At 36.2% G+C, this 24,982-nt stretch overlaps 1 protein-coding gene across 4 annotated transcripts in view; it reads right to left on the reverse strand.

The window, feature by feature from the left end:
• Nucleotides 1-24,982, reverse strand: part of STK17B (serine/threonine kinase 17b) — a 49,843-nt gene that overhangs the window by 8,512 nt on the left and 16,349 nt on the right. For all 4 annotated transcript variants that reach the window (XM_063644852.1, XM_063644850.1, XM_055290093.2 and 1 more), the window contains 4 exons: nt 21,240-21,405; nt 14,077-14,289; nt 3,632-3,776; nt 1,329-1,455 (listed from right to left, as the gene is read on the reverse strand). In XM_063644852.1, the coding sequence (XP_063500922.1) occupies nt 1,329-1,455; nt 3,632-3,776; nt 14,077-14,289; nt 21,240-21,361 (607 nt within the window). In that variant the 5' untranslated portion in view covers nt 21,362-21,405. The remainder of the gene's footprint in view (nt 1-1,328; nt 1,456-3,631; nt 3,777-14,076; nt 14,290-21,239; nt 21,406-24,982) is intronic.

Raw genomic sequence — 24,982 nt, forward strand, 5'->3', positions numbered from 1 at the left:
TTTAGTAGAGATGGGGTTTCACCATGTTGGTCAGGCTAGTCTGGAACTCCTGACTTCAAGTGATCCACTCGCCTTGGCCTCCCAAAGTGCTGAGATTACAGGTGTGAGTCACCGCACCCAGCCAGAAATGCTAGATTTTCAAGTGGATTAAACATTCCTCTTAAATTATCAAGGACCTAATTTCCAAAGCAATTAATTTTCTGCTGTCTTCACTTGCCAAAAAAAAGTGCAAAATAAATTCTCTATGCTTTCTAAACATTACCATATTATTTCAAATTAGTAGAGTCCAAACTAGGATTTATGAGTGAAAAATAATTTTCTTGTTTCACAATATGGTTTCATAATTTCTCCAAAGAGAAACTGTTTCCTAAAGCCTAACATTTTTATTAATAAAGCCTTTAAATCATATACAGTCAGCTTCTGTTAAACCACCTACATTTTCACATACTTCTGTGAGCTGTGTTACCAATAATTACATTCATTTATTCTAGGACTATAGCCCCAGTTAGCATTCAAAAGTTAGTAATTTTCTCTGTTTCTTATTTTTGGAAAAGACAGCTGCCTAGCTGAGTCGCACTGGTCTGTTTAACTGTATCTTTTCAATGTCCACATGGGGACATCAGTATGAACAACAAACAAAAAAAGGTAAAAAGATTAAAAGTTAAAATACTTCAAATTTATATACTGCTTCATACAACTTAAAAACCTTTCATATGCATAATCTAATCTGTTGATTTCATACAATATGCCCAGATTACCTAATCAAAGGTTCTTTTTGGCACTCTTCTTCAAAACCCTACTTTCACAACCCTATGCAAAACCTCATAAAGCAGCAGCAATAAAACAAAAATGAGGTGGCCGACTAACAATTCCTGTAAGTTTAAACTGAAGATATCTGTATTGTGAACAGCTCTGGAATTGGGACCAGACAGAAATAGAAGTGAGATCTAGCCAACAGCCAGGCTTCAAAGACAATCATGGGCCACTTGACTGTAGCAGTTTTTCTTTTTCCATTTTTCTCTTTTTCCCTAACTTCCCTCTTACCCATTTCTTTTTTCCTTATGTAGAAATCCTTTATACACAAACATTCAACTTGTACATTTACATATTCAGTGTCCCCTGAATTGCTGTAAATGTTTCATACTTTTATTCAATACATTTCATTTAAATGTGTCATAACCTAACCAAGTTTTTAATGTATCAAAATACTTGAACCAATCAAATCCTTTTAACTGAATCAAATTACATGCTCTAAAATATAATTCTACAGCGGTATCATTTACTTAATAAATTTCAAAATGGTATAGAAAATAAAAGGAAATTCTTACCTAAATATTCTGGTGTTCCCATGATTTCCCGAAGTTCACACGCATGCCCTATTTTTCGAGACATTCCAAAATCTACTATTTTAATGTCCCCGAGAGGGTATATGCTGCTCAGTAATATATTCTGTGGCTAAATAAAGTACAACAAAAACATGATAAGTAATATACAATAAAAGCATACTAGTCTCAAACGGAAGGTATATTAAGTGGAATATACGGCTCAGCTATTATACATTTCATTGAGTCATGCATCAAACATTTACTGACTTACTACTTAGGAGCTATTATTCAATGATGCATAAAGCCAAAAACACACCCAAAAAGGATTCTAGGTTTGAAGAGTAAAGAAGTTAAATGGAAAGATTAAGATATAGAATACTCAGTAATAAAAAGACTACCTCATTCTGTCAATAAGAAATTCCAAGAAGGCTTTGCAGTAGAGATGATGCTTAAGCTGAGACTTAAAGAGTATGCTGGTTAGAAAGGTGCTTTGGGTAGCTGGGTACAGTACTGTGAATCTGTAGTCTCAGCTACTCTGGAGGCAGGGGTGGGAGGATCATTTGAGCTCAGGAGTTCAAGAGCAGCCTGTGCAACATAGTGAGACCCTCTCTTAAATTAAAAAAAAAAAAAAAAAAAGAGGCTGGGCGTGGTGGCTCACGCCTGTAATCCCAGCACTTTGGGAGGCTGAGGTAGGCAGACCACAAGGTCAGGAGATCAAGACCATCCTGGCTAACATGGTGAAACCCTGTCTCTATTAAAAATACAAAAAAAAAAAAAAAATTAGCCAGGCGTGGTGGTGGGCACCTGTAGTCCCAGTTACTCGGGAGGCTGAGGCAGAAGAATGGCATGAACCCAGGAGGCGGAGCTTGCAGTAAGCTGAGATCGTACCACTGCAATTCAGCCTGGGCGACAGAGCGAGACTCTCTCTCAAAAAAAAAAAAAAAAAAGAAAAAGAAAAACAGAAAGGTGCTCTGGGGAACAGCACAAAAGAAGGCATGAAGGAATGAGCATGTAAACATTTCCAGAAATGAAAAATGGTTCAGTACAATGGGATGATTCTGGATGAGCCAGGTTTGACTGTTCCCTGGCTTTAGCTTAGACAATAAGAGGGCATCCATTGCCTCCTAGAACCACATGACTTTGCTTTACTACTACTGTAGGCCCACAGCCTATTACAAAGTCCCCATACCTCTGCCAAGGTGCTGCTCCCAAAATCTGTGCAAATAATTCTAACAGTCACTTAACTTTGGGGCAATCTCATGCTTGTTAAAGCACAGAGCCTATTACAGGAGAAAAGGTAAAGGTAGTTAGCTCTGTTGTTGTCGACCACAGGTTTATATGCCATCCCGGACTTCAAGGGCTATGCGATGCTACGTAATGTACTTGCGTTGATGTTAGCAGGAAAATGACCCAACAGGAAGCTGGTGGGAGCATGATTATCTTGGCATTTACTATGTTGCTTCTTTTCCAGCATTTTATCAGTTGGGGAAATAGCACGGATACTAGATGGCAAATACTGTCCCCCTGCTCCATAGTGGGGCCCAAAACAGAACTACAGGGTTTTTTCTTTTGAAAAAGCGGTAAGAGGATTTGGAAATTAAGGGAGAGGCCTGGGCTGTAGGTGGAGATTTTTGAATTATTATTTTTATTAAAGTGGTAATAGAAGCCAAAGGGTCATGCAAGGAGACCACATAAAAATAGAAGAATCTAATGCTTAAAAAATGAGAGACAGACTGATTCAGATCTTAAGGTCCTTGTGTGGTTATGAAGGAAGGATAAGGAGAAAGGATAACAACATGAGAGATGGAGATGAGAGACTGGAGGTTCGGGGCTTGGGTAAAGAGCCTGAATGATCTGGAAGAAGCCAAAAGACTGAAAACCTCAAGACAAAAATGAATGAAGGGTAATAGGAGCAAATGAATGAGGATTAGCAGGATTTATTTTCAGAGATGGAGATTACACAATTGAGCATTTCAGAGACAGACAGCATTTTAAAATAAGAAGGTCCAGGATGTGGTTGTAAGAGTGGGATAGAATGGAATAATTCCATCTAATGTAGGATTAGAACACAGGAATGATGCATTTTAAGAGCCCAGTAATTTGAGCTGCTCACACATGCAGTCTTCTCCTTTCTGCCAATATAAAATTAAGGCCCTGTAGCACACGTAAGCAAAGAGCATACCAGTGCAGTCTAGACGACCAGGAACCAACCATTGTTTCCTGTTAATACCAGTTTGCAATTGTGCATACTAAGAGCAGAAGAAGAACACAGATGTTACATTACTTTAAATCACATCTTACGTTACCTTTAAATCAAGGTGTACAATGTTATTCTGATGTAGATAATAAACTCCTTCAAGTATTTGTTTAATGAGTCTGATAACATCATTTTCAGAAACCATTTCAGCCAACTCAGGTAAACACAGGTTGAAAATTTCTCCACCTGCAGCACTAAAATAAAATTCAAAGAACAGAGACTTGAAAATTCATTCACCTAAACACTTTTAAATATTGTGTACCTGTTAAGTAAAAGACATACAACTATATAAATGTTAATACATCACACTTAAAGACAGGGCAGGGAAGTGAGAGATCTTTAAGGAAAAAAATAAGTGATGATGGCTGGGCGCGGTGGCTCATGCCTGTAATCCCAGCACTTTGGGAGGCTGAGACAGGCGGATCACTGAAGGTTGGGAGTTCAAGACCAGCTTGGCCAACATGGTGAAACATCTCTACTAAAAACACAACAATTAGCTGGGCATGGTGGCAGGTGCCTATAATCTCAGCTACTTGGGAAGCTGAGGCAGGAGAATCACTTGAACCTGGGAGGCAAAGGTTGCAGTGAGCCGAGATGGCACCACTGCATTCCAGCCTGAGCTACAGAGCAAGACTCCATCCCAAAAGAAAAAAGAAAAAATAAAAGAAAATAAGTGATGAGACTATTTCAAATTCTGAGTACTAATACTTGAATATTAATAAATAAAACTGAATTGCTTTATGATCTAATAATGTTGCAGCCTGCCTTCACTGCAATAAAGATAATAAAAATAGTAGCTCTTTGTGCTCTCCTCATATGTATACATCTATATGTATTCATATATATACATATGTTTTCATATATATGAATTCTTATATATATATTTTGAGCCTCATGACAAACATGTGAGGTACATGGTTATTACACCCATTTTACAGTAGAAACAAGTACAATTAGGTTAAGAAACTTGAATATGAGTAAGAATCTGCATTCTTAGCCAATACCATCCTGTATCGTAGCTTCATGCAGAATACTTGGGGCCAGAACACAAATAAATAAATAAATAAATTCTAAAGAACTGAAATTTAAAGAATGCTGAAAAAGGCATAGTGAAAAATTTCTAGGTTTAGAATGAATTATTGAAACATAAATCCTAACTCTTCTATTTACCTGCAATATAACTTAGGGTCAGTTACTTATAGTCATCCATAAAGCAGAAATATCAATAAAATCAATAGATTTTTTTGGGGGGGGATTAAATCTAAATAAGATAAAATTAGTCAGAACATCATGCAAAAACATTTATACAGTTATTCATCAAATTTGTAAGGTATATTTGGGAATACACAAGTATATTCTATTTGATAAAATAGTAACTCGCTCTAGAAAATATTATTACTGTATTTTTACTTCTTTGGCTCACTGCTACTACCACATCAAGAACAGTATCTAGCATGCACTGCAGTAGGTGGTCAGTAATGTTTATTGAATGAATGAATGATGGAATGGGTGGTGATTCTTTAGAGGGGTTGAAACTGGGGATTCAGAAGTCTCAGTGACTGCCAAGAGGAAGAAATATGTCATAAGTGTTAGGAGCCATAAGAAGAAAAAATAATGGTGGGCTCAAATTTGAGTCCCAAGTTGAAAGTCACAAGGACTGACACTTCACACTGCAGATATAATTTGCAATTGAACAATCTAAACACAGTAAGCCAGTTGGAAGCCACAAACATTTGCTGCTTTACACTTTCTGACTTTGCAGAAAAAAACTCTGTAGGACAGCTTATAGGAATACATGTGAAAGCTCCAATCACGTATATGTCACTTTAAACCCATTACACTCACCAAAATTTGCTGTAAATTCATGAGACATAATTTTTTTTTTTTTTTTTTTTTTGAGACGGAGTCTCACTCTGTTGCCAGGCTGGAGTGCAGTGGCGCCATCTCGGCTCACTGCAACCTCTGCCTCCTGGGTTCAAGAGATTCTCCTGCCTTAGCCTCCCGAGTAGCTAGGACTACAGGCGCACGCCACCACGCCCAGCTAATTTTTGTATTTATTAGAGACGAGGTTTTACCATGTTGGCCAGGATGGTCTCGATCTCTTGACCTCGTGATCTGCCCATCTTGGCCTCCTAAACTGTTGGGATTACAGGTGTGAGCCATCGTGCCTGGCCGAGACATTAATTTTAATATCTGCCTCAACATATCATGATAAAGATAATCTGAGTATTGAAAAGTGTAGTTTGCTATTAAATTTATAGTAGTGAACTCCAAAATAAGGTATAGAGAGACAATTTTGGGAATTCACATTTTTTTAATCTAAAAAAAGAAATACACTAATCTTCAAGAATAATTAACATACAGACTGCCTAGCGGCACTTGGTCTGCATGTCAGTATTCATTTCTCACACCCCTTCTCAAGGTCTCCTGAGGGTAGAGTGGGAATCCAGGCACAGACTGGCAGTGACACCATCACTCCTTCCCTTTCCGGTTACACTGTTTAGTTTCAATGATACAAATCCTCTCAAAATAGAAAGTGGTCTAAATACATTCCTGCAAAGACAGTCAAAATAATATTACAAATAGTATTATATTAGGTAACAGTACTAATGCAATCATAAGCAAATAAGAAACACTTTAGATTCTCTTAGAATTTATTTTTTGTTAGGTACTTTACAGGATATAAATACTAATAATCTAGTCCTATCTTATAAAAATCAGACCAAATAACTTGAAATTAGAAAACAGTATAAAATATGAATTTATATATTTACACCCCCTAAATATATAAAAAATAGATGTGTATTCTTCATATGTACAGCAACATAAATTGTTTAGGTAAGAAATTTATTCTTGAATACTTTATGATTATTTACCAACATTTTATATTACAAATTCATTAAAGTTACTTCAATAACCAGAACACTCCACCAATTCTAAAAGTAAAAACAAAATACAAGAAAGTAAAGTGAAAGTATGGAAAGCAATTCCCAGTGCCTAGGAAGAGACAGGATAGCATGGTGCATATAGGAGTACCTACTGAAATCAAGACTGCCTGGGTTTCACTCTAGCTCTGTCACTAACTAGGCTAGGTGAACTGAGACAAAATGTGCCTCTGTTTCTTCTACTGTAATGTGAATAATAGAATAGCTCCTGCTTCATGGTCTAAGAATTAAATTGGATAATCCACATAAAGAATTGAGCACAAACATCCTAAAAGAATCAAAGCAGATCATTTCAATAAATACTTATCACAGTGTCTGACACATGGTAAATATTCAATAGATAACAGCTATTTTTTTTTTTTTCCCGAGACTGAGTCTTGCTCTGTCGCCCAGGCTGGAGTGCAGTAGCGCAATCTCGACTCACCACAACCTCCCCCTCCCGGGTTCAAGCAATTCTCCTGCCTCAGCCTCCCGAGTTGCTAGGACTACAGGCGTGTGGCACCACACCCGGCTAATTTTTTGTATTTTTCAGTAGAGACGGGTTTTCACCATGTTAGCCAGGATGGTCTCCATCTCCTGACCTCGTGATCCACCCACCTCGGCCTCCCAAAGTACTGATTACAGGCGTGAGCCACTGCGCCCAGCCAATATCAGCTATTATAATGAGCCAACAAACATTAATTGCAAATCTAGCCAACATCTCGCCTTTCCAAATTTTGGGACTTTTTGTTGAACTCTGATTTTGAAGGAAATTTTTAAAGTCTTTGCTAAATTAAAATCTATTTTTAGAAACACTATATGGTACACATAAAGATGCACATACTATATTCTTAAGTGAAAAAGGAGAGTTACAATATGCCCAGTAGATCAAAATTTTATCTCTAAAACTACATATGCACAGACCAAAAAATAAGAGTAATTTTTAAATACAGGAACATACCATAAAGTAACCATCATTTACATATGATTTCTCTTTTCTGTATCTCCTAAATTTAACACAATGAATAGGTATTACTTTTATAATCAGGGAAAATATCCTCAGTTTTTTGCTTGTTTGTTTTAATAGATCAAATAAAATACTATGATTGTCAGCCAGTCACACTGTCTCTTCCTTTTAGTTTGACAAGCTGACCAATGCATTTCGTAGGACTGCCATTTCTCACACAACAGAGGAACAAAGGTGGAGCTACAGAAAATACGAAAATTAGGAAGAGTTAAGAGGAAGGAAAGAACAGATAACATAAGACGCAAATTGCAGAAGTTAGCAGAAATTGGAAAAAAAAACAGGCAATGAGTAGCAAACAAGACTTCTGTTAAGGAAACCACTCTGAGCAGTCACCCAGAGCAGTGACTAAAAAAAAAAAAAAAAACAAAAGAAAAAAAAGAAAAAGAAAAATATCTACAGTCAGAAAAGCCGCCTATATCATTATCATTGACCTGGGAGCTACAATCAGGTGACTTCTACTCTTTCTCTCTAAAAAGAGTTTGCCCCTTGCAGGGATATCAACAAAAAAATTTAGAAATTCAGCAACTGTGTTCACTTGCTAATGCATATATACATGTGTTATGTGTGACAATATGTGATAACAGTACTTTCGCACAGGTTACACAGTCATGAAAACCTATGTGCTATATATTATCTAGATCTATATCTTTCTTTTATAGGAACAGCAAGTAGAGAAGATCTTTTAGAAATATTCCTATAACATAAAGTTAATATGTGAAAGATTAAAATCAGAATATTTTCCTATCAAAAATGATAGATTTCTGTGAGTTATAGAGAGCCAAGATTTTCAGTAAAACAAAGTAATATCTCAATTATCCATAAAATGCAAATCTAGTCATATAGCTTTGAAAAGCCATGGTAAAGATTTTTAAAATAAGCATTTATTTCTGGTGATCAAAACGAACTTGTTTTAAAATTTGAATATTAAGTCTCTTTAAAATTATATTCCTATGCTAATGGAAGAAACACAGTCCATGGGATTTTAGAATGGAAAGACATCGGAGTATTAACTAGACATATGATGTGAATACCAATCTCCTTTTTTGCAGGATTGTTTTAAAAATCAAATGAGAATACAGATAATGTGCCTATCACACTGCCTGCCAGAGTGTAAATGTTCAACATACGTTATGGCTGAAATTGTTAACATCATATTAAAATGTTATTTCTCTGGTGACTGAGATCATTCCAGAAGGTAAGGCTTTCTGTTTTGCATGTTTTGGTACAGTCTCCATCCTTTTCTGTTGGGTACTTAGCATTTACTTAGAGATGTTTAGTAGACAAAATTTCTTGACAAAAAGAAAATAGCATTCTCACATAATCCCAGAGTTGTCTCTGATGAATGTAAGTTCTCCTTTTGATCTTCACTATTTCTAGGACAAAGTTTTTGTTGTGTTCTCCAAAAGGTAAGTTTTTTTTTTGTTTTGTTTTGTTTTTGTTTTTTTTTTTTTTGAGACTTAGTCTTGCTCTGTTGCCCAGACTGGGGTGCAGTGGTGCGATCTCGGCTCACTGCAAGCTCCGCCTCCCAGGTTCACACCACTCTTCTGCCTCAGCCTTCCAAGTAGCTGGGACTACAGGCGCCTGGCTAATTTTTTGTATTTTTAGTAGAGATGAGGTTTCACCATGTTAGCCAGGATGGTCTTGATCTCCTGACGTTGAGATCCGCCCATCTTGGCCTCCCAAAGTGCTGGTATTACAGGTGTGAGCCACCGTGCCCAGCCAAAGGTAAGTGTTTTTTATGACCAACTTTAATTTGCTCAAAATGCAGCATTAAAAACTTAATATGTCCAATTAGATAATACCTTCCTTCCAGAAGTTTTTAAAAAAGCTTTTTAATATGTATAGCTGTATTTTATTTAATTCTACAAATATGCTTTAAAGACACTTGGTATGGAAAAGTCTTTGTCTCATGGATAGTGGTGATGGAATGACTCAATTATCCTCAAATTTTCCTCCCTATGTATAAATAGATCTAATACTACCTTCCAGAAAAGTAAGATTTATATTACTTTCTGAAGAAATAAAAGGCTAAAACAATCATGTAGACTTCATAACTGGCAATGAAATATTTTCCCATGAACTATGTATTAAAATAAAAAAGGAAAGATTTTAATAACTGTTAAAAGTGACAAGCAGGTTGCAAGAATTTGAGATTAATTCACACAAGTAAACTAATCCAAAAAATAGGTTAGGTAGAGGCAAAACAAAACATAAAAGCAAAAAGAGCCTATAGTTTTTCCAGAAGAAAGTTCTAGATTGATTCATATAATTAGCAAATGTAACAAATCAAAAAAGTGCCTTTTTTTTTGAGATGAAGTCTCGCTCTGTTGCCCAGGCTGGAGTGCAGTGGTGCGATCTCAGCTCACTGCAACCTCTGTCTCCCAGGTTCAAGCATTCTCCTGCCTCAGCCTCCTGAGTAGCTGGGACTAGAGGCGTGCACCAACATACCCGGCTAATTTTTTGTATTTTTTAGTAGAGATGGGGTTTCACCCTGTTAGCCAGAATGGTCTCTATCTCCCGACCTCGTGATCCCCCTGCCTCGGCCTCCCAAAGTGCTGGGATTACAGGCGTGAGCCACCACGCCCGGACAAAAAAGTGCCTTTTAAAAGTGACTGTGTGCTGCTCATATGGAAGGAAATTTGACAACATCTAATACAACTACATATGCATTTACTCTTTGACCAACAATCATTCTTCTAGGAATTTACTCTAAAGCTACATCTCCATAATAATTCCCATTCACAGAAGGTCGACTAACTAAAGCAAGATCTAACCATACAACAGAGTACTATGCAGCCATTTAAGAAATCAGCCATAATAATAGTCAAAAAGATGCCTATGAACTAATGTAGAATGATTTCTGGAATATATTCTTAAGGAAACAAACAAAAATACAAGGTGCAAAGGAGTATATATACTATACTACCTTTTCTGTAAGTAAGAATAGTAAATATATACAAGTGTGCTTATATTTGCAAGAAGAAACACATAAAGAATGAGCCAGAATGAATAAATGTGGTTACCTACAAAGGTTCGGCTGGAAGAGAGTAGAAAGAATAGGAATGAGAGCAAGATTTTGCAGTACAGGGGATACATGTTTATACCTTTTTTGGTGGTTTAAAAAAACAATTATTTATTTTTTATTTTTTTAATATATGGAGATGAGGGTCTCAGTTTGTTGCCCAGGCTGGTCTCGAACTCCTGGATTCAAGTGATCCTCCGGCCTTGGCCTCCCAAATTGCTAGGATTACAGGCATAAGCTACTATGCCTGGCCACATTTTCTTAAGTTTTGAATCATGCAAACCTTTTTTGGAATTTCAGAATAAGAATTTAAAAAATCACATCCTAACACTGAATATAAACAGAAACAAATGTATCTAACTATATATATAACTCTAACTAGATACCCTTAATGGGCTATAGTCTAACTGTGAAAACAAAGTCCAAAAAAAAAAAAATTGTACTAAGTAGTTTGCTGTTGGTAGTAGTATTAGTATTGTTATGCTGAAACTATTTTGTACGTATTGTTGGATAAAGTGAATGAGCAAGTATTGCTGAGAACCTGGGTTTTCACTGTGAGAGAGGGGAGATGCATATATAGAACGTGAGAAGCGATGAAGAACCTTGTAGTGGTGGACTTGAATTGGAGCTATGAGACTAAATTCATGATTTTGAAAAAATGATTTCCTAACACTATCCTTAGAAAAGGCCTAAAAATAACGATACTCCGTTAAAAGTGAGCACGTCCAACACCCATATTTGGTTTCTAAATGCTATTCCCCACTTAAAAAAACCAGAACTTCTCAGAGAGATGGCTGATTACATGTCTGGGGCAGGCAAGATAACAAGATGACCCTGGAAATCTTGGTGTGCATAAAGCAAGGGAGTCCTCATACACCAATGAGATTATATCAAAAGGACACAGAAGTAGCTTGAAAGGGAACCACCAATAAGCTTCAGACAATTTGAGCATGAAAAAAAGACAGTGGCAGAAACTGATTAGAACTAATTAATTAAAACATAATGGGTTATTTTCTGTTAATGCCATGTGTTAGATTAATTTTAAAAAACATGAAATCCATAGAAATGTTAAAAAGTGGGACAGGGAAATCACTAGATGAAAAGTTAAGAAGATAATATTGGCCAGGAGCGGTGGCTCACGCCTGTAATCCCAGCACTTTGGGAGGCTGAGGCGGGCGGAACACGAGGTCAGGAGATCAAGACATATTGGCCAACATGGTGAAACCCCGTCTCTAGTAACATACAAAAAATCAGCTGGGTGTGGTGGCACATGCCTGTAATCCCAGCTACTTGGGAGGCTGAGGCAGGGCAATCGCTTGAACCGGGATGTGGAGGTTGCAGTGAGCTGAGATTGCGCCACTGCACTCCAGCCTGGTGACAGAGCAAGACTCCATCCAAAAAAAAAAAAACAAAAAAAAAGATAATATTCACATGGTCTGTAAATATCACCACACAGATTAATTAAAAAGGGAAAATGTTCCTTTACAATGAGGAGAGCTAGAAGACTACACCTTAAGCATGTTCAAATTTAGCAAAACCAGTAATAAAACAACCTGACTTTATTGCCACCTGATGTGATACAATAAATACACATCATCACCCACACCAAACACTTCAGCATAAAAAGGAATATTGTAATACCCACAACTTTCAAATGGTTCAGTAAATGTGGCAAAATGCCAACAACTGGTGAATAAAAGTGAAGAGTATAAAGATGTTAATTGTACTATTTTTTCAACTTTTCTATAGACTTGAAATTTTGTAAAATAAGAGTTGGGGAAGAAAAAGTGTGTAGGATGATTTGAGGACAGAATTGACTGGGTGATAGTTATTAAAGATTCCACCATTTTAATTTTACCATATTAAAATTATGCCACACTACTAAAACAACGAAACCTGATTAAATTTTTACCTTCAACTGAGACTACTAAATGTGACAATGCCACCCCAAAAGCGGAAGGCATAGTAATTAAGCCAAAGTCCTAGCAATAAATTTAGTGGGTCTTAGTCACTCTGGTAAGAAATTTAATACATTAATCTACTTAAACATTTTCTGCGTGCTTGCTACATTTCAGTCAGAGGTATAGACATCAGTAAGTTCTGCCAGTTTACTGGGTAAGGTACCTGAGTCAATTTTCCGGAGTATGAACAAGGTCCATCCATAAAATGTCTCAAATCTTTCCGATGTATTTTGTCGTTGCTGTTTGGATGAACCCCCAAAAGAGGATTTTATGAAAATAGTCAATGTTCTTACGTATATTCATCCTCCAAACCTAGTATTCCACTACTGTTTTGACAAATGTTAGCTACTTTTTACACACTTCAAACATGCAGATGTTATGCAAGTAGGTAATTTTTTAAAGGTCAGCTGAAGAATCTTTGACAAAAATAGTAACAAAATATATAAAAAATGAAATCGTATTGGTAGTATCTTGGCCTTTTCTGCAATTCTAATTTATTTTGAAACTGCTATATAACATGCCTTAATATGGTTCTGGGAAATGTACATAGTATTCATTCTTAAATGAACTACTTGTCAGTTTAACATTTTGCAAAATCTTCATTTTCATTCACAAGTTGATTCCAGCCAATCTATTTTGTGGAACAAAAACATTAATTTAAAAATAACTAAATACAAAAATAAGGTTAATATACCTTTAAATTTAAAAAGGCAATGATGCAAGTTAGTTACTAAAAAGAATTACTATAGTTAGCAATACATTTTTTACTAAAATAAACACTTATCTCTTCGTAGTTTATCACAAAATGTATTTACTTCATTAAAAACTATTGGCACCTAAGACATACTGAACATAAATCTAACTGATCTCTTCCAATTGTCACAGATGTTCAAACACATTTTACATACTTAGAATAAACGTGTGGACAATTATGCAACAAAGGCACTCTGTAAGAGTCACAAGTCAATATACTGGGTAACAAACCGTTACCTTAACAATCCTCTACCCCTACCACCTGGTGAACTGTAGAATACTGGGGGTGTTTTCACTTTTTCACAGACTTGTTGCAAGAGATATATTTATTTCTTATTGCTACAACTAACATAGTGCTTTACGCATTACACATACTAAATGTATTTCTTTAACAAACAATGTTTTAAGCATAGTTTTATGCAGTTTCCCTTTCTATTCTCCTTATTTTCTTGAAGGTATTTTTCAAATAGATGAAGAAAATATACAAATTACTCCAATTCTATCTGCCCATCAGACTGTGTTCCAGAAAAATTCAATCAATTAGCCACTAACAAAATAATGTATATTCATTTCTCCACATTCCTCAAATGTTGTGTTTGTCATTTGTTTATTCTGTGCTGTTAGTTTTTGTGTATGTGCCTGAGGCTGTACATTTAGTCTTATGAAAATATCTGAATATAAATTAGGTCCCTTCTACATTTTATTAATAGGACTCTTTACAAGTTCTTGTCACACTTTTATCATTCTTGTTCTTGACATTTTAATCAGCATACCAATTAAAATAGGTACCATTTAGTATATACTTACTATTCCAATATCAAAATGATTTCACTTGTATTTTCATAGACCTCATGAAGATTAATAACACGGGGACAAGACTTTGCCAATTCAAGCACAGCAATCTCGTGTAAAATCTCTGCTCGACAATCCTGTCCTCTTCTTCTCTTTTTTAGAAATTTTGCAGCATATTCTTGGCCAGTAGATTTTGAAATACATTGTCTAACCACAGCAAATTTTCCTCTGGGGGAAGATGAGAACAATCAATTTTAATTTTTCTGCAGAGAAAAACGTTAGTATATTACAGATTCTGTTATACCTCCAACTTAAAGTCAATTCTTTGAAATATCTGTGCCATGAAGAATTTATCTTTATTCTCTAAATTGATTCAAATATCATATGTATTTTTATAAAATTTATAGTGCTATCACGTACAAATGTAAATGGCAAACTATAGCATCAGGATAAGACAGAATTATATTTATTCTTCACTATTAAAATGATACATTATCTTGGGAGGCGGAGGCAGGCAGATCACTTGAGGTCAGGAGTTCAAGACCAGCCTGGCAAACATGGCGAAACCCTGTCTCTACTAAAAATACAAAAAATAGCCAGGCGTTGTGGCACATGCCTGTAATCCCAGCTACGCAGGAGGTTGAGGCAGGAAAATCTATTGAACCTGGGAGGCAGAAGTTGCAGTGAGCCAAGATCATGCCACTGTACGCCAGCCTGGGTGACAGAGTGAGACTGTCTCAAAAAAAAAGATACATTATCATTGCAGGGAAATAATCTCATTTGCATACCAACTCCATGCCATGCTCTTGATATAAATTATTGTGTTTAAGTATCACAACAATCCTATATAATAAATGCTCTCCTGTTCTTCACACCTCAGAGAAGATATGTAATTTAGTCAAGGTAAAGATTTAAACTCAGGTCTATTTCCAAAAACTGTACCCTTCATAGGGTATCATGTTGATTCTCTAATTAGAATAGCTTACCTTCAAATATAAAATATTAGAGTGAATGCAAAAATGGGTATTTGACTTATTTAATTAGTAATTTTTCCTTTCAACACAATTTTTACCACCTTTGAAACTATCACAATTGTCAATCGTTTTAGCAATATGTCTCTCAGTAATGCTCAGTAGTCTTCGAAGCCTGTAACAGATAACTAAGGTATATGTGTCCCACAGAAAATATTCAAAGATACTTCATGATAAACTAAGAAAATAATGGTTATCAACAGCTATGCACAGACACATCCATTAAGGTCATGTTTATCATTTTAGAAATAAGTATGCTTTTAGCTGTCTCCAATGGCAGTGCTTAGTACCTCTGCCAAAATTTAAAGACACCGAAAATTCATTTCTATTGGCATATGTGTGTACTGTAAGTCTACAGCTGCCCAAAATTTATTTTCACAAAGGCCTAAAGCTATTCTGAGTCAAGGATTATTTTGGGAAATTAATAAAAGCTATTCTACTGACTGCCTACCCAGAAAAATATACACAAGCCCTTAAATAGGAAGTTTTACATGTAATTCCAGAGGATTTTCAGATCTTAAAGCCCATCCATAAACCTTGTAAGGCTGGGTATAGGGGATCCAAAATTAAGAACCTCTACCTTAACTTTTGAATTACTCTCTGGCTTCTGATACTAACAAATCAGGTATAAATAAAAGATCTTCAGGAAGCAATGTTTGTTCCATAACTCCTCTTGCCCCCAATTCCCTTCAATATTTCTAACACAGTCCATCAGACTCTTAGCATGGAAAACAAAACTTAGTGTTTAGGGGTATGGGGTGGAAACTGGGGGACTAAATTGCTTGACTGTATTTTACTAGCTATTCGCAAAGGCCAAGATGACAAAGATTCCTACTTTTTATTACCCAAATTTCCTCAAAATTGGTGCCAATGAAAAGTACCGGAAATCAAACTATAATTTGACTCTTCTATATTTATCAAAATATATTAATACATCAACTAAATAAATTTGCATATAAAAACCTGATTCTTTGAAAGCAGTTTTAAGATTTGAGAATGTTTAACTATAAAATATTTTCTCATTGTATGCAGAAGGAATACAAATTGATGGGTTTCGATGAGCACACACACACAAAAATTAGTCCCTTTACTTTTTATTCAATCCATTGGTGTTTCATAATTTTATACTGGATAAACTGAGTCAGAATAAGATTAAACACCCATGAAAGGTCATAAATGGAATCGGAGCCCCAAGAATAAAACTGTGAAATGTGAATTCCTAACTTTCTGTTCTAATCACTATAAAACAATTCCTCCCTTTAAAACAGTTTTGTTGGGCCGGGCGCAGTGGCTCATGCCTGTAATCCCAGCACTTTGGGGGGCCAAGGCGGGCAGATCCAGAGGTCAGGAGATCAAGACCATCCTGACTAATACCGTGAAACCCCGTCTCTACTAAAAATACAAAAAATTAGCCAGGCTTGGTGGCACGTGCCTGTAATCCCAGCTACTCAGGAAGCTGAGGCGGGAGAATCACTTGAATCCGGCAGACGGAGGTTGCAGTGAGCTGAGATCACATCACTGCACTCCAGCCTGGGGGACACGGCAAGATTCTGTCTCAAAAAAAAAAAAAAAAAAGTTTTGTTAAAGAAGTGTAACTCATTTGCTTCTATCAATTCTTACTTAGATTTCGAAGCAAACACTTGACTAAAACAGGAAGGAAATTTTGGGTTTTATAAAGAAATTCACTTGTAAAATTTAGGAAACAGAAACTAGTTAGCAAAGAAAACTGTGCATCTGAAAAAACAGTTTATAGTAGTGCTTGTGACAATTTAGTTCTGCAATAATTTTATTATTTATTTTATCTATAAATAACACTTCTTATCTAATTGTTCCAGGTATTACCAAGAGTTTTTGAGACGGTCTCGACTCTCTCACCCAGGCTGGAGTGCAGTGGCAGGAACTCAGCTCACCGCAGCCTCAACCTCCCAGGCTCAGAAGATCCTCTTACTTCAGCCTCCTGTGTAGCTGGGACCACAGGCACGCGCCACCACTCCTGGCTAATTTTTTACATAATTTGTACAGACAGTGTCTCCCTATGTTGCCCGGGCTGGTTTCAAACTCCTGGGCTCAAGCGATTCTCCTGCTCAGCCTCCCAAAGTGTTCAAATTTTACAGGCATGAGCCACTGCACCCGGCCCAAGAGGTTTTCTTAAACAAGTATAGTACTCATTAATCCAGGGCAAAAGTGACCAAATGATGTGGATAATGATTTATTTATTTGTCAACGTTCACCACTAAGTAAAAGCTTCATGAAGGCAGGGACCATGTCTGTCCTAATTATTATAGTAATTATAAAATCTACAGTTCGTTAACACATAATAGGAACTGAAATATCTGTTGAATGAATGCCAGAAATATGTACCCATTATAATACCATATACTGTGCTATTCTGTATCCTGTACTTAAAGTGTTTGTATTTCTTAAAAGATTGAGATTCCAATAAAATTATATGTGTGTGTGTGTGTGTATTCATTTATATACTATGAAGGTAAACATTTTTACCATAATTATCAGATGACTTAGGAAAAAAACCAAATATTTGTTTTGCATTCTAAAATGCTAATTATAGTTTAAAAGTATAAAAAATGATCTTTAAAATGTTTCTATTCCAAATGTAATTGAAACATTTAAGAAAAGTTAAAGCATTTAAAAATAATCCTTAAGTCATACCCTAAAAAGGCAAGGCTAACTAGATTTCCCAGCAGTGAAAAGGTCTAGTAGTTACCCTTCTGCACTCCCCTTCTGCATTCTAGAATACACAATAAAATGTGAAAGGAGGCGGGAGGGTAAGCCACAAAGGAAGCTGACGTTTATTTCTGAATCTGCCTCACCCTTCTAACCACAAGAAGTCCTATGAAACCTTTGCCTCAGTTGGGGGAGGGGTAGAAAAAATTTACCCAACATGTTAAAAAACAGGAACAATTCAAGTTTTTTGAGAATAGTGAAAAATGAACTGTTAACTTTTACATAATTTCCTTTAATTTGCTAAAGGAAAATGAATTATTAAACACTAACACTCTGAAATAAAAAAGCTGATTCAGAAAGATAACTTTCAAAATGGTGCAAACCTCAGAAGAAATGATTATGATTCTAATTTCCATTTCACAAAAGCATAGGATATTAAAATTGGTAACAATATTGAAAGAACTTTCAGTACATTCTTGGCAGATGAAAAGTCATGATTTCTAATTTATCAAGATCTAATAATTAAACATATCAATATTTACCATGTGACTCATTAGCCCATATCAATTCAACACAAAGATGTTACTTGGGGCCGGGCGCGGTGGCTCACGCTTGTAATCCCAGCACTTTGGGAGGCCGAGGCGGGTGGATCACGAGGTCAGGAGATCGAGACCACGGTGAAACCCCGTCTCTACTAAAAATACAAAAAAATTAGCCGGGCGTGGTGGCGGGCACCTGTAGTCCCAGCTACTTGGAGAGGCTGAGGCAGGAGAATGGTGTGAACCCGGGAGGCGGAGCTTGCAGTGAGCCGAGATTGCGCCACTGCACTCCAGCCTGGGCGACAGAGCAAGACTCCGTCTCAAAAAAAAAAAAAAGAAAAAAAAAAAAAGAAAAAAAAAAAAGAAAAAAAAAAAAAGAAAAAAAAAAAAGAAAGATGTTACTTGGTCTCTTTCATAAAGATTTTTTAAAATGGGAATTTAGCAATCAATCTAAATTTGTTTTAATCAAATTTTATGAGTTTTTGATCTAAAATGCTAAGAAGTATGCCTAATTCAACTTTATTTATGATGGCACCTCATTTATAAAGCAATTTAGAATTATTAATATTGTCCTCAAAGTTTAAATTATCCAAAGCCCTCAAAGCAGAAATACTTTATAGATTTTTTAGCTCCTATAATGTCCCCAATTTTGAAAAGTTAATTTAAAAAATGTAAGTAAATTTACTCATCAAATAGTAACTCAGAAAAATAGAAAAGAAAGTGCCTTTTGTTGTGTGTACTGTTCAAGACTTTGCATAATATTCATTTCCCCATCGCTGAAGCATTCAAACTGAGGCTGGATAACAGTTTGTTGGGGAAATTATAGGAAAGATTGCTGCACTGCATACAAACATTGTATTAGTAAGACCACGGACCACTGAAGTCTTTCCAATGTAGAGATTCTATGGTTCAATGTGAGATACAGGAAACTTAAAAAAAAGAAAAAGAAAAAAAGAAAAAAAAAACCTTTCTTCTTCCTATTATAATGCAAAGTGAAGTAATTAAGAACAATTTCTTAAAAGCATTTTAAAAGGTTCTAAAAACTGTATCTTTTAACACATCATTAAAACACCTCAATATTTTGCACATTAAATTAGTATGCCAGGAATTATGAAGTGTGCTTTTATATTTAATTCTTGGTCAATGAGGTAAATATTATAATTCTTTTTTTTTTTTTTTTGAGACAAAGTCTCACCGTGTTGCCCAAGCTGGAGTGCAGTGGCGTGATATCGGCTCACTGCAACCTCCACCTGCCGGTTCAAGTGATTCTCCTGCCTCAGCCTCCTGAGTAGCTGGGACTACAGGCACATGCCACCATGCCTGGCTAATTCTGTATTTTTAGTAGAGAATTATGTTGGCCAGGCTGGTCTCGAATTCATTATGTTGACCAGGCTGGTCTCGAACTCCTGACCTCATGACCCACCCGCCTCGGCCTCCCAAAGTGCTGGGATTACAGGCATGAGTCACCACGCCTGGCCAGATATTATAATTCTTATTTTGCAAAAGAAAGGCTGCATCCAACACCTGCAACGTGAAAAAGCCAGGGCTTGCCTCTGCCCTTAAGGTAAAAGGCCACCAAGAACGAAATTACTTTTCATGATTCAGTCAACTTTTCTTTTCACATGGAGATTTTCAAAGATAAAAATCAATAACGCTGTTTTGTTGCACATTTATCAACACAAATATGGACCTAGTAAACCATTTAACATATGACAAAACATTTACCTCCAGAACTAAAATCAAACTGAAAATACATAATGACTGCCATCTTCCAACCCTTCATTAAGCACCTTTAATTTAAAGCTCAAAAGATGCTGAATATATAACTTAAATAACTTGGTATATCTTTTATAACTTTTCATATATTAAAATGGTAGTACAGAATAGTTTCATAATATCATGTCACTCCTTGGCCGTACAGAGTTTATACACTGGTCAAGGGAAAACAATTTGTAAAGGCTTTTACTTATAAAACACTCATTTGTTGTGACATAGAATCAGATTATGAAATATGAATTCATTCTTTTTGTTCAACTTAGGAGAGGGGGAGAATCTCCCTCTTTCTTCTTCTTTTTTTTTTTTTTTTTTTTTTAAGCCAAGCACAATATCCTAGGAATTTAAAAAAATATTTCATTTAACAAAAACTTACAGAGCACTGTACTAGGCACTTTACAAATATTAACTAACTTAATCCTCGTAACAACCATATAAGATAGACACAATTATCTTCACCCCTACTTTTCAGATGAGGAAACGACAGCACTAAGAGGTACAGCAGGCAGGGCGCAGGGGCTCACACCAGTTATCTCAGCACTTTGGGAGGCCACGGCCAGAAGATTGCTTGAACCCAGGAGTTGGAGACCAGCCTGGGCAACATGGCGAAACCCTGTCTCTACACAAAACCAGCCCAGTGTGGTGGTGTGTGCCTGTAGTCCCAGCTGCTTAGGAGGCTGAGGTGGGAGATCCCTTGAGCCCAGGAGACAGGAGGTTGCAGTGAGCCAAGTTCATGTCACTGCACTCCAGCTTGAGCAACAGAGTGAGACCCCGCCACAAATAAAAATTTAAAAAAGAGGTACAGTTATTTAGTTGAAGTCACACACCTAGTAACTGGTGGAGTCCAGACTTGAACTCGGCAGTCCACTATGCTGAGCTGCCTCTTCCCATGCACAGCCTCACATAAGGACAGAGACCTCCTATCAGAGGCTCTGAGGCTAGGTAGGATGTATGATGTAAGTTCACTACACCCTCCACAGATTTGATTTTCAAGTCAGTTAAGACTAGACCCTAGGTAATAGCAACAGAGATGACAACTTTCCTTCCTAATCATTGTTAAATAATGATCCCAACTGAGTTTTATAGAATTATAAAAACACAAATCCAAAATTTGAATTTAGATGGCATACACATCATATGGTTTTCTTACCTCCCTAGCTCTTTAGATGTAAGTATATAGAAATTATTAAAGTTTTCCATTTTCATTGGAATTTGAGGAGTTGTAGTTAGTAGGCCTGAAATACTTCGGCAATCAAATCTCCTCCTCGACATGTTAGATGATTCCCAGGTCTGCTTCTTTAGTCACTTATTTTTACCTATGCAAAAAAAGAGAAGACAGAGAAAAGATGTTATCTCGGGCAGGATGTGCATTACATTACACAGCTCCAAATATAGCTATAAAATACAACTAAAAAAAAAAAAAAGATTTAAAGAGCACATTCTACCCACAAGGAGGAAAAAACAAAAAGCACACACATAAACCAGTAACAATATGGCACCTGAACGAAGTTACTGACTTCATTTCAGAATAAAACTACTGTTAAAATCCTCTCAATTTTTTTAAAAACATAGTTATGATAAAATGATAATGCAAACAATCACTTAGTTTCATCATAAAACTCCATTCTTTAAAGTTATAGAGGTTTCAGCTGGACATGGTGGCACACGCCTGTAATCCCAGCACTTTGGGAGGCTGAGGCAGGAGGATCACTTGAGGCCAGTGCTGCCATAGATCAGTCCTGGCAACACAGCGAGATCCCATCTCTATGAAAAAATTTAAAAATTAACTGGGTGTAGTGGCTCGCACCTGTAGTCCCAGCTGCTTGGGAGGCTGAGGCAGAAGCATCTCTTGAGCCCAGAAGTTTGAAGTTGTAGTGAGCTACGAATGTGCTACTGCAGTTCAGTTTGGGCAATAAAGCGAGACCTTATCTCAATAAATAAATAAATAGATAAATAAAGTTATAGGTTTCACATTAATAGGTAATTAATACAACAAGATAATAATTATTCATTTTAAACTTATTTTCACATGGCTAAAGAAATGTGGTGGTAAATGCACATATTGTGAGTTATATTACTGACGTGAAGGACTACAAGAAATAGAACTTTTTCCATGGATTGGCTATGTTTCAGTACTAAACTCAGAAACTCTCAAAGGTCTTAAGAGTCCCTCCTTTGACAGCACCTAGCACAGAGCCTGCTACGTATGAAGTGCTCAATAATTTTGTTGGAAGAGCGACTAACCTATACATAAAGCTTTATTCCGAAGTTCTGTATCTGAAGCTCATATATATATCTGGAAATTTGTGATGTTTATATGCATTCAGTGTTATCAAAAATATTATGTTAATTGCATTCATAAAACAATAACAGATACTATATTTCAAGACACTTATGACTTATTGCTATGCCTACTTAATATCAAGTATTATTCTTTTAGCACCCTCCTGTAGTAACCTGCTAAGCATTTGTTCCTTCTCTGACACCTTATTTTCCTATTTTCTGCTTATATGTACTGTTCTTTATCTTCTTAAATTCAAATGCCAACTATAGTCTACTTAGCCAAAAAGCAGTGTCATTAGAGTTCAGTGTTTTCAGTTTCTGCATTTTCTCTTCTTGGTGTTATTCTCAAATTATGAATGCGTCACTGCAGTTCAGCCTGGGCGACAGATGGAGACCTTGTCTCAAAAAATTAAATTAAATTAAAATTACAGCTTTCACATAACTAGATAGTAAAACTGTTTTCTCTACATCTCGTAGTCTTTGGGGAAACAAAGCTCTAACTAGTTTTGGGGTACATCTCTAGGAGTCAAAGGGTCGTATTGTAGCATTCTGAGAATAACCTTTAGACTGAAAGACCCCTGGGTCTGAATTCCATCCATCCATCATACCAGCTAGGAGATCTTAATTAAATTATTTAACTTTGCTATTGTTATGGGCTGAATTGTGTCCTCCCCCAAATTCCTAAGTTGAAAAACCCTAACCCCTGTATCTCATAATGTGACTGTCTTTGCAGACAGGGCCTTTAAAAAGGTGATTAAGTTAAAATGAGGTCATTAAAGTGGGCCAATTAGGACACACACAGAGGAAAGACTATGTGAACACACTAGGAGAAGGCAGCCATCTACAAGCCAAGAGGGCAGGCCTCAGAAGAAACCAACCCCGCAGACACCCTGACCCCAGATTTCTAGCCTCCAGAATTGTTGAGAAAATACACTTCTGTTAAGTCACCTGATCTGTGGCAACACAGTTATTTTAAAGGAAAACAAAACATGTAATATTTCAAATGTAAGACAAGGAACACCATATACAAACATTTACTTTCCAATCTTATTACTTGGTCATATTTCATTTAAATTAAAAATAAATAAAACATATTAGACACAGCCCCTTCTCTCCACCCCCAGTTTACACTCCCACTAGCACTGGATGGGACGGTTTATCACTACTTTGACAATACTTGCCCAATTCAGACTTTTAATTTTGGCTATTCTAGTGTGATGAAGGTGAAATGGAATTTTGTTGCGATTTACTTCGCATTCCCGTTTACTAGTGAAGAAAGCTTCGATTTTGCTGCCTCTAAAGTATGGATGATAAAAGAATTGATCTTCCAGTGCTGCAAGGATTAAAAATTAAAGTATGCTGAACTCATGTCCACTGACACAGGTACAGTGCAAGTCACAAGGGCATATCATTACTGTTCCACAAAATAAAATTAACATTCTACCCAAAAATACTCTCCCTGCAGTTCCCTGCCATTGTTGAATAGCTGTACCGTTTCCATGTACAAAATTCTCATCCTAACTTAGTCTAAACTTAATTCTTAAAAGTATTTTTGTTTTCTGTTTTAACTATTGGTGTATCTTCTTAGTTCTGATAGCGCTCAGTTTCACTGATTTTTTCCCATTGTTCTGAAAGATCAATACGGGTACCAATTTCCTCATAAGTTCATCTATTTATTGGAAATATACCTACATCACAAGCTGCTTTAGGCATCCATTAAGCATTTCTTAAGTTCATTTTCCTTTTATTTACTGCATCTGAACCAACTGTCAGAGCCAAGATATTTCTCCATTTCCTCTCCTTTGGCCAATTTTGCATATAGTGGAGCATGAATGTCATCTTTGTCCACCAAGCCCTCCACAAACATCTGGTTGCCCTTCATATAAGGTACATGTAGGTTATCAGTCAGCTCTCTGTCGCTCCTTCTTTTATCTTCCTAAATTTCCCACCAAATTCTCTTTAACTGCAACAATTCCCAGGCCTTTTCTTGTCTTCTACCACATTTCATATTACCGATTCTAAATTACCTATATGTCTCACTCCATTTGATATTCATTTCATAACATTTTATCAGGTTACACCAGTTAAAAAAAATCTTAAGGGACCTGGCAAGTAAATTTATATGCATGTGTATACACAATTATAGGCAAGATTAGATCCTATAAAAAGTGTTAATAGGAGGTAAGACACAATTAAGCTTTTAATCACACAGTACTACTAAAAATAATGGTGTCTCACTTATTTTCAAAGATTTTTTTCATTAATTCTCATTATAATAATTACCAAAAGAATTTGGAAGTAGATCAGTGAAGGAAGGAAAAGAAGGAAATGTTAGGCTTGATCTGGGCCTTCACTTGAATGCAGAAAGCAAGTGTGATGTGAACAAAAGCAAGACTATCTCTATAAACCTCTAGCTCTATTTTAAAAAGCATTTATCACGATATTTATTTTCAAAATTATCAAATAAGAAAGTTTTTAAAAAATAGAATACACAATAATAAAGACATTTAGAAAATCAAATTGTCTGTTTTGATTCCTTCATTAGCTCCCCAGTATCTACAAGCTTTCAAGTACTTACAGCATGATACATAAAGGCCTCTGAGGCCAAGT

This window comes from Symphalangus syndactylus, chromosome 8 (genome assembly GCF_028878055.3).
Source record: "Symphalangus syndactylus isolate Jambi chromosome 8, NHGRI_mSymSyn1-v2.1_pri, whole genome shotgun sequence".
Lineage (NCBI taxonomy): Eukaryota > Metazoa > Chordata > Mammalia > Primates > Hylobatidae > Symphalangus > Symphalangus syndactylus.